The following is a 14,265-nucleotide window of genomic DNA, read 5'->3' as shown; positions in this document are numbered from 1 at the left end:
AGCCCGCGGAGCCCGGAGAGCTCCATCCCGAGGAGCGAGAGGCTCCCGGAACCCGCGGCTGCGGCTGCTGACCCGCCTGAAATGCTGTTTTCCCTGGCCCCGGTTGCATCCCGGGCTTCCGACACCGCCCAGATCACCGAGGTTTCGGGAGAACGCTGTCGCCTCATCCCTGGCCTGACCGGGACAATAAAATAAAATCAATCAAAATTTAATAAAATAACCCAAAATGTGGTAAAATTTAATAAAACTTAACACGGGAGAAGATTAAAAATAACACCAAGCAGGCAGCGCTGCTTAGGAGAGGCTGTCGGAGGCCGCTCGGGGTGCGGGAGCTCCGGGGGACCGGAGCATCCCGGGCCGGTCACCGGGGCTCGCCCGTGAGCCCATGCTGGACCTTGTGCCTCCGCTAGGAACCTCGGAGGAATGGGGTCCTAAAAGTGAATGTGGCAGAATTTCATCTGCGTGTCTCCGTCTGTACTTTGTGTTTTGATTTAGCCGCTGCATAGCAATTAAAAAAAAAAAAAAAAAAAAAAAAAAAAAAAAAAAGCCGACAACCCATATGCAGTTTCTTTCTTTGTTTGTTTGGTTTTTTTCCCCTTGGCTTTGGTTATTTGAGGTTGGTTACATTTAACTCGGGTTTGGGATATTTCCTTAACTCTAAGACTAATTATTATATATACAGGCCGTTAATTCACACAAGTTGACCCTCTGGAGTACTTTTTTTCCTTTTCTTTTTCTTTTTTTTTTTTCCTTCTTTTTTTTTTTTTTTTTTTTTGTTAAGGGTGGCCCAAGTATTACGATTTGATGGAACACTTCTATCAAAACTCGCAAACTCTAAAGACATGAAAATATTTCCCGTATCACAGTTAAATTATTATATCCTTTCCATGACCTCACAGCACACATGATGCATCCATCCCCGGCAGCAGCTCCATGGTGGGTGCCCTCCTTTGGGAAAGCAGCAGACAAATATATTGAAATAAAGACCTGGCAGGAAATATTCCAGGTCCTGCTGACGGTGCTATAAATGACAACAGGATTTTCGACTTCGCCAACAGATTAAAAAGATCCCCCTCTTTGCAGGAGAAGGTTTTCCATTTATTTTCATGTCAGAAAGATAACTTTCGTCTTGCGATAAAATGTATCGAGTAAGTGGGTGTACAAGGCCAAATCAGGGGGGAAAAAGAAAAGAAAAAAAAACAACTCTGCAGTGTCAAAGCTTTAAAGGAAATTCAAAATCGAAATTTGAATTCCTGTTTCCTATTGCTGTCAAGCACGATATAGCCTTCAGTGAGCAAACGAATGATCATATTTGTATCTGAAATTCTCACAGATACTGAAAGTAATTTGGTTTTGTTTTTTTTTCACATTGCATCGCCTACACCCCAGACTGAAACAGGGCTCGATCCTGAAAACTCACAGTCTTCTAAGTGCATGGAACAATCAAAGAAATTCACCGTCTGTTTCAGAGTTGTGAGCTATGCTAAGCCAAAAAGCGGGGTTCCCCCCTGGCTCTGCCTGCCCGGGGCACACGGAAAGCTCTGGACCTGAGCGGGCAGACCCGCGCAGCTGGCGGGTCACAGCTGGCGGGTCACAGCTGGCGGGTCACTGTCGGCAGTGTTGCATCCTTTTTTGCCTGGTGAGTTGGAGGAGCTGCCAGGCGAAAGAGATAATTTTCTGACAGTCTTTTTTTTTTAAAGTTGAACTCGTTTCAGGTTTTTCATACCAAAGAATAAGAAGATTCTTCCTTCGAATAAAAGTAACAACGATTCTAAAGAAGCGTTTGCAAAAGTGGCACGTTTGACGGAGTGCAAACAGGTAAAAAGAGACTAATATTGTTCAGCTTTTAACAGCTCTGCCCTCGCCTTGTGGACAACAAAGTAACAAAAAAAATATTTAAAAAATCCGAGACACCGAGAACGGATTTGATTTGGGATTTTTGCCCTTAGGTGAGAGAAGGAAAATGCTCAGGCGACATTCAGAGTCAAATTGTTTAGAGCTTGACCCAAAGACGCTGCATACAGATGGGTCTGAGCTTCCAATCATCAGAAGTGTTATGAAGAACCACGAGATCCTTCTGACAGCACTTCAACGAACAAACAGTAGTTTGTCAGTAACTTTATTTCTTTTTTTAAAAAATCGCATGACAAACTGGAACCAAGACCAAAATACTGTATCCACTGTACATCGTTCATTAGAAAACAAACATACACCACATTTGTATTCTACCAAACAGAGAGTGTATTTCCTTTAAAATTATATAGTGCGTGCTTTTAGAGTCATGCTTTTTAATAGTTATTTTACATTTGTTACTCAAATATTATCTGCTATAAATAATTGCAACTTGATCAAAGGGTGCACCTGTTATGCGAACCTCTTCTGTGCTGCAGGAGTGGCTTTTTGTTGCCTGTTCTTTTCTGTCTTTCCAAAAAGCTGCTGGTATTTCTTTATTAGGACTCGAGCAAGCACAAGCGAGGTGTTATATAAAGTGTACAGGTGCCAGAGGCGCTTGCAGACCCGGGTCTGCTGCTGAGCCCCACGGCTCAGACCACTGGAACGAGTGATGGGAGAGCGCATAGAAAAAAACATCGTTTCCAAAAGGCACAATTTTCTCGACACGAAGGTACAATAAAAATATATGGCCACTGAATTGCGGGCGTCTATCGGGATGCGGTGCCTGTCCAGCGAGATCCCGGGCCCGCCAGGGTTCTGCCCTTCCACCCCTGTCCCGGCACCGCAGCTGCAGCGCCGGGGGCGACGCTGTGGAGGGAACCCGGGGACGCCCGCGCACCCCTGCCCGCCCCGCCGGAGGCTCTGCCCGCCAACCCGCGCTCCTCCGCGACACGGCCTCCCGTGGGACCGCCCCGGGAGCCCAGAGCAATGGGGAGGGGGGGCTGCAGCGCTCCCCTCACCCCCGCCCCTCCCCGGCCGCCTCCCGCATCACTGCTCGCGGTGCCGGCTGCCGCTCTCCGGGTCGCTCTGGTCGTCGGTGAAGCAGACGTCCACGTCGCTCTCGTTGTCAGTCTTTTGCTCCTGCTCGGGCTGCGCATAGCCAGAGTCACTCTTGTCCTCGGCTGCCTTGCCGAGGCTCTGCCCCGGGTGCCGGGATTTGACGTGCCTCTCCAGGTCGCGGCGTCGCACCAGCACCTTGCCGCAATACTCGCAGCGGTAGGGCGTGTTGCCCTCGGCGTGCAGGCGGATGTGTTTGTTGAGATTGCTGGGGTCCCCGAAGGGCCGCAGGCAGACCTTGCACTTGAGCGGCTTGTAGCCGGTGTGAGTCCGCATGTGGATCTTCAGCCCGTACTTGCGGGAGTACAGCTTCCCGCAGTACAGGCACAGGTGCCCGGTCTTGGGTTTCCCTCCGGCCGCAGCGGCCGCCCCCGCCGGCAGCGTCTCCAGCCTCCCTCGGCCTTTCTCGGCCGCCAGCTCGGAGAGCTGCTGCGTGTGCATGGCGATCTCCCGGTCGATGCTGGCCAGCGAGCCCAGCTCAGCGGCATGCAGACCCGCCGCCGGCCCCGCGAAGTACGACACCGACTCAGGGTACTTGAGGAGGCCGCCGAGGTGCAGCTTCAGCGGGTAGTAGGGCGCGGCCCCGTAGAGCAGCTCCCCGTTGTAGACGGTGAGCGGCATCACCGGCAGCCCGCACTCGCCCGCGTACGCCTTCAGCCCCTCGAAGGGCGGCAGCGCGAAGCGCTCCAGGGCCCCGCCGGGCAGCGGCGGGTAGCGGGCGGGCGGCAGCGCGGCCGCGGGCAGCCCCCGCTCCACCTGCCGGAAGGCCGAGGCCTCCTCCAGCGGAGAGAGCAGGGGGAAGGCGCGCAGCCCGCCGCCGCAAGCCAGCCCCGCCGCCGCTGCCTGCGGGGCGGCCTCACCCGGCAGCGCTCCGCACTTAGGCGGCGCCTCGGCGGCGGCGCGTCCCGCCTTCAGTCCCCCCAGCAGTTTGGAGAAGCCGAGGGCGGCGGCGCCCCGCGCCTCTTCCCGCAGCGAGCCGGCGGGGCGGAAGGCCGAGCGCGCCCCGGGGCACAGAGCCAGCCCGTTGCCGCCAGCCGGCCCCAGCAGCGGCCCCGGCCCGCGGGCGGCCCCCACGCTCATGTCCAGGGCGCGCTCCTGCTCCTCCTTGCCCGCCGCCCGTTTGGGCAACGCCGGCTTGGCGAGGGGCGGAGAGGCGGCGACGGCCTCCCGCTTGACGGCCTCCCGAGGGCCGCAGCCGGGAGGGGGGTGGCCGCGCAGAGAGGCGGCCGGCAGCTCCTTGGGGGGCAGACCGAAGGCGGTGGCAGCGGGCCGGCCGTGGTCGTGATGGAGGAAGGGCCGGCCGTGGCTCAGAGCGCAGTGGAAGTGGACGTGCGCCTTGAGGCTGTTGGGATACTTGAAGGTCCTCCAGCAGTACCAGCAGATGTACCGCTCCTCCCCTGCGGAGGCAAGCGGAGGGACCCGTCAGAGGCTGCCGCGCATCCCCGCGCCTCCCCGCGCATCCCCGCGCTCCCTCCGCCTCGTCCCGCCCCCGCCGTGCTGGACCGCGGAGCGGAGCGGGCGCTGCACGGTCCGGGCCGAGCTCCCGCGAGCGGGGCGCCGTAGGGCCGGGGGGAGCAGCTGCTGCCGCGAGTCGTCTGTCGGAGGGCCCATCTGTTGGCGTTTGCAGAGGAGGTAGCGTATGTCAGGGAGTCGGCTGCACCGAACAAAGGCCAATCTAATGATCGTGAGCCCCTCATTACGCGGCGAGACAATATCCGATATGTATGGGCCATATGTAATCGTTCCCTTTCAGAGGACAATGCCCTTTGTGCCCCGTCCCATTTCGACTTCTCTCAAGCGGAACAGACCTCGGTGGCCGCGGCTGTGGTGGCTGCCCGACACCGCTGAGGCTCAGACTCCACTTTCCCCCTCCTGGCCTTGCTTGCCAGGAGGGCACTCCCAAGGAGGAGCATCTCCCCAGCCCAGACGGTGAAACGCCGCCTCTGTGGCCACCTGTCTGTCTAGGAATCTTTTCCTTCCTTCCTTCCTTCCTTCCTTCCTTCCTTCCTTCCTTCCTTCCTTCCTTCCTTCCTTCCTTCCTTCCTTCCTTCCTTCCTTCCTTCCTTCCTTCCTTCCTTCCTTCCTTCCTTCCTTCCTTCCGCCACTTCCTTCCGCCACTTCCTTCCGCCACTTCCTTCCTTCCGCCACTTCCTTCCTTCCTTCCTTCCTTCCTTCCTTCCTTCCTTCCTTCCTTCCTTCCTTCCTTCCTTCCTTCCTTCCTTCCTTCCTTCCTTCCTTCCTTCCTTCCTTCCTTCCTTCCTTCCTTCCTTCCTTCCTTCCTTCCTTCCTTCCTTCCTTCCTTCCTTCCTTCCTTCCTTCCTTCCTTCCTTCCTTCCTTCCTTCCTTCCTTCCTTCCTTCCTTCCTTCCTTCCTTCCTTCCTTCCTTCCTTCCTTCCTCCCTCCCTCCCTCCCTCCCTCCCTCCCTCCCTCCCTCCCTCCCTCCCTCCCTCCCTCCCTTCCTTCCTTCCTTCCTTCCTTCCTCCCTCCCTCCCTCCCTCCCTCCCTCCCTCCCTCCCTCCCTTCCTTCCTTCCTTCCTTCCTTCCTTCCTTCCTTCCTTCCTTCCTTCCTTCCTTCCTTCCTTCCTTCCTTCCTTCCTTCCTTCCTTCCTTCCTTCCTTCCTTCCTTCCTTCCTTCCTTCCTTCCTTCCTTCCTTCCTTCCTTCCTTCCTTCCTTCCTTCCTTCCTTCCTTCCTTCCTTCCTTCCTTCCTTCCTTCCTTCCTTCCTTCCTTCCTTCCTTCCTTCCTTCCTTCCTTCCTTCCTTCCTTCCTTCCTTCCTTCCTTCCTTCCTTCCTTCCTTCCTTCCTTCCTTCCTTCCTTCCTTCCTTCCTTCCTTCCTTCCTTCCTTCCTTCCTTCCTTCCTTCCTTCCTTCCTTCCTTCCTTCCTTCCTTCCTTCCTTCCTTCCTTCCTTCCTTCCTTCCTTCCTTCCTTCCTTCCTTCCTTCCTTCCTTCCTTCCTTCCTTCCTTCCCCCACTTTCCCCTTTTCTTTACCTTTCCTTTCCCTTTCCTTTGTCCTTACCCTCCTCACTCTGTCCTCTCCTCTTTTTCTGTCTCTTTGTACCCATATTTCTTTCTCTCGTTTCTTCCAGTCACCATACTCCGCTGATAAGCCCCTGAATTTCCCTTTTGGCTTTTGCCCATGCTGACCGTCCTCAGCTGACCCTCGCCCCGCAGTTGAATGCACCGAAACACCAAAGGAGGAAAAGAGAGCCCGCTCCAGGCCTGAGGGCAGCTCCTCACGTTTCGGGGAATCCCGTGAGGGATGACACGGGGTGAGACCTCGCGTCGTGCCCCTCGTCTGCCAGGCACCCGGGGAGGGCGGGTTGCCGGGGTGGATGCGATGGCCTTTGGAGACGGCTTTTGACAGGGATCACTCCATGTCCGCTGAGGGTGGAAAACGGAATCTTCGCTCTCCTGGGGAAACTCGCGTGGAAGCATTGCGCGCTGGATCTCCCCGCCTGTGTCCTCGCTGCCGCGCTCAGCTTTTCCTCGCTAGCCGTGGAGAGGCGGTCCTGAGATCTGCAGCATTGTGAAGGCGTTGGACGCTGGTTTTCGCCCCGTCGAGGAGGGAGAGAGACGGAACTGTGTCTGCCAGGACCCCTGAGAGGCATCGGCCACAGGAGAAGCAGCCGCGGTGGCAATCCCACGGCCGTGAGACGGCAAACGGGTGAAGGAGAGGTATGGATGGAAAGGATTATGGCCACGGACTGCCACGGACCCCCTTCCGCTCTCTTCGTTTGCCTGTGCAGGTCACTGCAGCGGCGCGAATCGGCCCCGACATCCTGGGCAAAAGATGGGACCGGCTCCCGACTGCCACCGAGCCCGGCCCGCCGCTTCCCTCCCTCAGCTCCAGTTCAAAAAGAACGGCTCGAGGGGAAAAAAAACCAAAAAAAAACCAAAAAAACCCACAAACAAACAAAAAAAAAACCCTCTCAAAACACTCCCACCAAAAACCACCTTTCTCACCATGGTGACCAAAATTAACGGGGTCAAACACAGAAGAATTCCAAATTTTTGATTTGGTTTGGTTTTTCCTTTTTGTGGTTTTTTTTTTAAAAAAACCTTCCGAATTATTCCGCTGTCATTTTTTTCGGTCGGTGGCGGTTTGGGAGTTCAGTTTGATTTTTCGGCTTTTTTTTTTCAGCATATGATCATTAAAAGAAGAGCACTTCAGCATGCTGTTACACTTTTTCTGAGTCTGCATTAATCAGACTGGAAACTGTGGGGCCGAAGACACAGCAGATCCGTAGGGCCGCTTTGCAAATCAGCCTTGCTTCGACGGAGCGAGGGGGATGCCGCACGCTGGGAGCCTCTTGCTGACCTGAGCTGTCTTTCGTTTGTCCCCCGAGTAGCTTTGGTACCCATCCTCAGCAAGGGCTGCTGGAGAGGAATGGGGCACAGCTCACCGTCGTGTCCTCCTTGCTACCGAAATTTCGGCAGGCTTTTCGAGGGGGTGACCCTCGGAAGATCCGTGACCTCACCGCCCTTCGACGTGGCGGGGACAGAGAGGTGACCAAGAGGTTTTTTTTCCGGGTGTAGTTTTCAATTTGGGCTCTTGCACATAACACGAGTCGATGAGATACGTGGTTTTCCCGCGGCCATCCCTTCGGGACGGACCCTGGTCACCTTGTGGAGCGACGGTGACGGGGGGAGGGGGCAGCCCCTGCCCGGATCGTGTACTCGCTCCCTTCCCGGGGACACCGCCGAGCTGAAGGATCTTCTGCGCCAAGCAGGAGCGTCTGGGGTTCCCTCATTTCCCTCATCTCCCGCGGAGCGGGCTCAGCCCCAGGGTGGTACCCACTGGCAGCTGCCGCCACCGACGCCCCAGGGAGCGTCCGGACCCAGGACCGGCGGGAGGGGGTGGCCGCAGCCAGGGAAGCCCGACAAGTGAACGCTGAAGTGTTTCGTCCTTTTTTTCCTTCCCCTTTTTTTGAAACGAGCCGTCCCAGACGGGTGTCTTCCCCTTCCCAACATCTTTGGATGTCCTGATTTCAGTGTGATTTGACGCCGACTTAACCTTTTACCTAATGTATTCTAATTTACAGGGACTGCCCAGTTTTGGCTTGATTATGTGAATCTACCCTCAAGAGAACCTGAAAAGAATCTCTGAAACTCTGAGCACGGAAGGTAAACCCGATGTTTTTAGAAACTACTGAACCAATTTGCTGTCTCGCATACCAGCTATAGCGATGTTTCACAGAAACCCTATTTGCCTATCAAAGAATCATTAAATCAGGACGATAACGGAACAACTCGACGCACGGGGGCCTTTCCACACGCTACCGAGTTAATAGATCACCCTTTAAATGTAAGCAGATGGAGTCTTAGTTTAAAGGGTGGTGTGTTAAATTCACGGCAGCTGTACTGGCATTTATTTTTCTGGGGCCCACGTTTGCCTACCGCAGTTTGAGTTCCCGTCAAAGGTGTCAGTTAAAGAGGGCTTGTTTTGTTTCATTTAATTTGGTTGCTCTGAAATGAGCGCCCGCATCTGTACCTTTCTCGTCGTGCGTCGGCGTGGCCGTGACGGGGATGTCAAACCACTGCGCCAGAGGGTTGGAGTACCAGACGGTGAGCTCCTCTCCCGGCTGGACATCTCTCAGCGCCCGGTAGAAAATCTGGAGAGGGAAGAAAGGAAACTTCTTCAGGTGGCTTGAGAGGGGAGGCAGGTGGCAGAGAGAGGTGCCACGCCAGCCCGGAGCCGCGAGTGGGGTACCTGTCCTCCTGGCAGATCCGCAACAGCCTCCAGTGTCTGCTCTTGGGAGTTTCGGGCAGCTCTGATTAACCCTATCCACTCCAGAGCTGAGCTCCCGGCTTCATCCACTAATTCCCCTCTGACCATCCGCACCTGGAAAACAGGCGGCACTGCTGTCATTTTCACGTGAAACGAAACACAAAGAGAGCAAAAAGCTTACCCGTCCCCCTGCCTGCCTGGCCCGTCAAGCTGCTTCCCCACACTAGACAGGATGCTGAGCATCGCAGCTGAAAGCAGCGGCGAGAGCATCTCCTTTTGCCACCCATTTAACGCTGCCATCCTCGTCCACCTTTGAGTAGGACATTCCCCGGCTCGCAGGTGCCTTGGGAGAGATGCGACTGCCCTGGCGGGGGTTGCAGCTCTGCAGGGTAAGGATGGAAAACCTCGTGCTCGGCGAGGGGAAAAGGGATTTTTCCCTTGGGTCGCATTGATCCAAACGCGCCCTGTCCAGCCGCAGCTGCTACATTTCGTTTAACGCTACATTAAATGCCTAGGTACGATTTTTTAATTTTTTTTTTTTAAGAGTTTATGCAGACTTTGAGTCCATACAAAACCATTGCGACATGCGGGACTTGTCGGGAGATGGGGAGAGGGAAAGGGGAGAAGATTCTGCTCAGCTACAAAGTCCCTGTAGCCCCATACTTCATAATCTGTTTGCCCATACAAAGAGAAAATGAAGTGCCCATTCCCTGAATGACCGTGCAATAAAAGTCATCGGAACAAAGCAGTCTAAAGCGAGAAACCAAGGGAGCCAGATGAGAAATAAATTTGAGTGGGCTGGCAGAGCGTTTAAAAACAATTAAAGTGCATTAAAAATCAGAGCGGAACGCGTGAGCCGAGGCTGCCCGGGGGGCGAAAGGAGGGGTCTCATCCTCAGCCCCCTGAAGAGCCTGATGGACGGGACGAAAGCCTTTCACCTCCTCCTCCTCCTCCTCGATCCTTCGCTAGGACACGGACTGACCTCGAAGCCGGTAGCCGGGTGGCCATCATCCCTCCCTCCCGCTCCGGCTTTGCGGGCTGTTTGCAGCTCCGGGGGAAGGTCCCCCCGAGGCTTTGGGGGAAGGACGAGCTGCGCTGGGCTGCCCCGACACCTGCGACCCGCACCCCGACGCCGTCTCCGAGGTAGCCCCGGCCCTCCCGCCCCACACTCCCTTCAGGCCCAGGCCGAAGGACTCGCTGCCGGGAATAGGGATTTGGGGCACGAACTCGAGCCAAATGCAGAAATAAATCCGTGCATCTGCCTCTACCCTGCTCCTTCTCGGGACAAAACCCGGGGGCTGTGAGAGCCTCATGCCCGCACCTCGCCGGGGCTCCAGGTGCGAGGAGCCGTCCGTGGCACGTCCTGGCTCTACCAGGGAAAGGGGCAATGCCCCAGTGAGCGGAGGCCCGGGGGGGGGCTGGGTGGCGGGACCAGGGCCCTCCGACACCGGGCACGGGGCTCAGGCGACGCTTCCAGCACGTCTATATCCAAGGCGGGGGCGCGTCTGCTCCTCCGAGAGAGCCCCCGTACCCTCTGGCCTCGCCCCGGAGGCCGGCCGGGCTGGGGGCCCCGGCGCTGGCTAGGAGGGAGAGAGAGCACGGGCGGGCAGGCTTTCCTGGCAAAACCACGGGGAGACATCTCAAGACGTTCTGGAAATGTTTCCCTTTGCTTTCCTGGCTCGCTCTAAGAAGGGAGGATCGAAGAGAGACGGGGGAAGAGCAGCCTCTTCTCCCGGAGCCAACGAATAATCAAGATCCAGCGGTGCAGGAGAGACCGTAGGAAAATACCTTTTTTTTGGGTCCTGGCTCCTTGCGGTCTGACAGGTACTTGCCCAGTTTGAAGGCGCCCGGCACAGGACCCAGGCGGAGCCCAGCCGGGATGCAGCTCTCCGCGCTGACGCTGATGGCCGGAGCCCTGCTGGTTTGCATCGCTGCCGCTGGGTGGGAGCGCTCGGGAACCCCAACTACTTAAGGGGGCCGGAGTGACAGCGGCAGGCGGCGGGAGGATGAGCACAGCCGTATCTCCGCCCGCAGAGTGACGCGGCGCTGTGCGGACGCCGGCTTTTCAACGAGAGCAGGAGGGGTACCCCTTGGCAGGGGGATGCTCTGGGGCGCAGAGTTTGGTGAGAGAGTTTGGCTCCTCGAGCAGCTGCGGAGTCCCATCCAAGAGGGTCACATGGAGCCTTTCCCTAACCCTCCTGCATAATCAGGCGGAGTGAATGGCTGGCAGACAATGGGCCAGGCGACCTTCCCATTCCTAAAAATCCAATTTGTCAAGGGCAAAGAAAAGGCGCTGGTGAATCAAAGGTCTGGAGGGACCATTAATCCTCAGCATGGGGTATTGTCCCCGAGACAGTTACGATATTTTAAGTGACAAATCCACTGTATAATTTCTCCATAAATTTTACTTCCTTTTATTGTTCCTCGACAAACCAGTTTTGGAAAATAAGTGACTATTTTAAGTCTACTTGGCTGAGCCTTTTGAGGTTTAATATACTTCAAAGATTTTTAATTCTCTTCCCTTGGCTTTATTGTAAAGGAGATTAAACAAAGAGATGGGGAATGTTTTGAGGACTTGTTAACTTCTATTGATTCCCGGCGTGTGCCATACAGAAATTGGGCAGGTACTTGATGGGAAAACACCAGAAAATACCTACACTTTTTTTTTAAGAACGACCATATTACCATCTCAGTGGTTTGGTTTCAGGCCAGTAATCTGTTTCAGAAGAGCTTTGATCCTTAAGGAGGCTGAATAGCACAAAATATGAGCTGCCGTAGCCCCTGTAAAACACAAACCGCTGCACCTGCAAGTGCTGGGGAAGCTGTGTCTGTAGTTCCTGCTATTAAGAAATAGAGACAGGAGGAAATAGAGACATACAGCCACCAGGAAACAGGCAGGCACGGCCAGTAGATAACACAGATATCTAGCAAAGAGTGTGCGGCTGGATTCCTCCTTTAATACATCCACAAGTTCTTCGCCCACACACAAAATCTCTTGCACCAAAACCGCTTTAGGAGGTGGAACCTGCAAAAAGTAAATGTAAATAAAGCCAGAACGAAGATATTCGAGTGGAGTGTGCCCCTATGTCCCTCCTCTTCGCACAAATATTTTAATTAAGATACAACGAAGTGCTAGGATTAAGTCATCTTATAATTCAGTCTGGATGAATGTCCCAGGAATTTCCCAGGAGCTGAAAAGGAAAGGTGTGCGACTTTTTTCTTAAGTGCATGCAACTGTTCAGAAACGCCTGTCAGACCAGGAAGGACACTAACAAATTCAGTTTTCAACTTTCGCTTTTATACTCCTGCCTAATTCCTGCTGGCGGGTTTTCTCTGCTCCATGCCTCATAACACTCAAAAAAAAAAAAAAAAAAAAAAAAAAATTCTAAACCTTTCTGCTTTGGAGAAGTTGCAAAGTTGCACATGAGATTTTATCCACTGCTTTCAGAAACCATTGCAGATATGGACCTTTTCTTTCTTTCTTTCTTTCTTTCTTTCTTTCTTTCTTTCTTTCTTTCTTTCTTTCTTTCTTTCTTTCTTTCTTTCTTTCTTTCTTTCTTTCTTTCTTTCTTTCTTTCTTTCTTTCTTTCTTTCTTTCTTTCTTTCTTTCTTTCTTTCTTTCTTTCTTTCTTTCTTTCTTTCTTTCTTTCTTTCTTTCTTTCTTTCTTTCTTTCTTTCTTTCTTTCTTTCTTTCTTTCTTTCTTTCTTTCTTTCTTTCTTTCTTTCTTTCTTTCTTTCTTTCTTTTCTTTTTTTCTTTCTTTCTTTTCTTTTTTTCTTTCTTTTCTTTCTTTCTTTCTTTCTCGTGGGGTTTTTGTAATAGTCAGCCCTAATAAATTTCAAAAGGAAATCCAAAAAGCTCGGAGGTATATTTGCCGATACACGCCAGGTAACTGAGCGGGCTCTTCTCAAGTAATCCGCTTTCTGCAAGATAAACCTTGGCACGTCACTTTCGATGCGATTGTGCGCGGGAGCTTTACTCTGGGTTTGTTTGCCGCGGTCACGAGTGGCACCGTGAGAGCAAAGGCCACGGGGATGCTCGCGGGGAACGAGAGCGATTTTGCACCGGCGCCCCTCATCAGCTGGCGGCCGCAAAAATCTTCTTTCCGCCCTCCCTGCCCTTCTCCGCTCCGGAAAGCACTGGGAGCTCAGCCTGGCAAGTCACCGCCGCCGCTGCGATGATATTTGTCCTCGCTGGGCGCCGTTCGCTGCGGGCCCGCCGCGGCAATGCGCTGCCAGCCCGCCCGGTGCCGCCGCCTTCCCGGGGCAGCGGCGGCCGCTGCCAGGGCCGGGCGAGCCCTGGGGTGCCAGCGGCTCTGCGGGAGCGGCGGGAGCCGGGGCTGCTCCGTGCGGCCCGTTCCGCCCTCGGGAGGGAAGCGCGGGGCTCCCCGGAGCGGAGCACCGGGAAGGGACGGGGACAAGGACGGGACGGGGCGCTGCCACCGGGGGTGCCGGCCGGCACCGAGTAGTAGTCTGCGAATGTATTTTTAGCAGTGGTCCGTATTGGTGCGCACGCGAGATAAATGTCGCGCCCGCCCCACCCCGTGCCTTCCCCCTGCAGCATCGGTGACCATCGGTCCCGTCTCTCCGGGGTGCAACGCCAGGGACCGTCCCGGGAGCAGGGATGGGATCGTTTTCACTTCGGCAGGGTTGGGAAGAGGAGGGGGGAGAGGATGTGGGGAACTGAAGATGACCCCTTTGATCAGCGGCATGAATGGGGAAAAAAGGATAAACAAGAAGTTGAGAGCAATAAATTTAAGCCATGAACATGTCCCTGTAACCTCTGGCCTGGCCACTCGAGGATGAGACCGGCTTGAAATTCCGAAAGCCGCAGAGGTAGAGAGAGGGCCTTTAAGGCGACCAAGGTATCCTACTGCTCCGCCTCGGGAGCCGCTCCCTCCCAGGCCTTAATGAGTCAAAAAGCGTGAACGACACGCGAACAATTTTATCAATAGGACCATGTAAAGGCCGACTGTGAGGAAAGTTATTTATTAATATAGCCGATTGTGGCTGGTTCCCATCCACTCAGAAAAGAAAAGCCCTTGCTCTGGAAGCATTCACACCAGTTCTCCAATTTTTATTCTGTCCTGTGGCTCAAAGTTGAAGTTCCCCAAGTGAAATAAATTGTCCACAAAAGAGGAAAGGAACCACATTTTCTTTTATTTTTCCTTCCCTAAAAAGGAAGGGTGAAACCGATCTAATGTGCCCACTGGAGCAAGATGCAGCATGAAAGGCCGGGTGTTAAAAGTAAAAGCAGCCTTTGGAGCAAATGGGATGGAAAATTAAATGAAATTAAATAGCTTGAACGACCGTATTGTCCCTTATTAAAAAGACACATTAATTACATGGTTTCAGCTTTATTCAAAGACAATGTTTAGACTCAATCAAAACATTCCACTATCGCTCTTTATATACTTAAACCGGGCTGCTAGAGGCACCATTAAAGAGAGATCACTTTTGCCCAGAGATGCGATGAAAGTTATTTTCCTTGGCGGCCCTTATTTATGCCCACCGCTGAACTGCCGGTG

At 54.1% G+C, this 14,265-nt stretch overlaps 1 protein-coding gene across 1 annotated transcript; it reads right to left on the bottom strand.

Moving 5' to 3' along the window:
* Positions 1 to 2,940: 2,940 nt before the first annotated feature.
* On the bottom strand, positions 2,941 to 10,668 carry PRDM13 (PR/SET domain 13). The gene is made up of 4 exons (XM_086875206.1): positions 10,528 to 10,668; positions 8,722 to 8,853; positions 8,503 to 8,623; positions 2,941 to 4,406 (listed from the first exon to the last, which is right to left on the bottom strand). Exons 1-4 carry the CDS (start codon positions 10,666 to 10,668, stop codon positions 2,941 to 2,943), a joined length of 1,860 nt encoding a protein of 619 aa, XP_086731332.1.
* Between the last annotated feature and the right edge of the window lie 3,597 nt (positions 10,669 to 14,265).

This window comes from Cyanistes caeruleus, chromosome 2 (genome assembly GCF_971803275.1).
Source record: "Cyanistes caeruleus chromosome 2, bCyaCae1.hap1.1, whole genome shotgun sequence".
In the NCBI taxonomy this organism is placed as follows: Eukaryota; Metazoa; Chordata; class Aves; order Passeriformes; family Paridae; genus Cyanistes; species Cyanistes caeruleus.
This window is presented reverse-complemented; position numbering and strand designations above follow the sequence as displayed.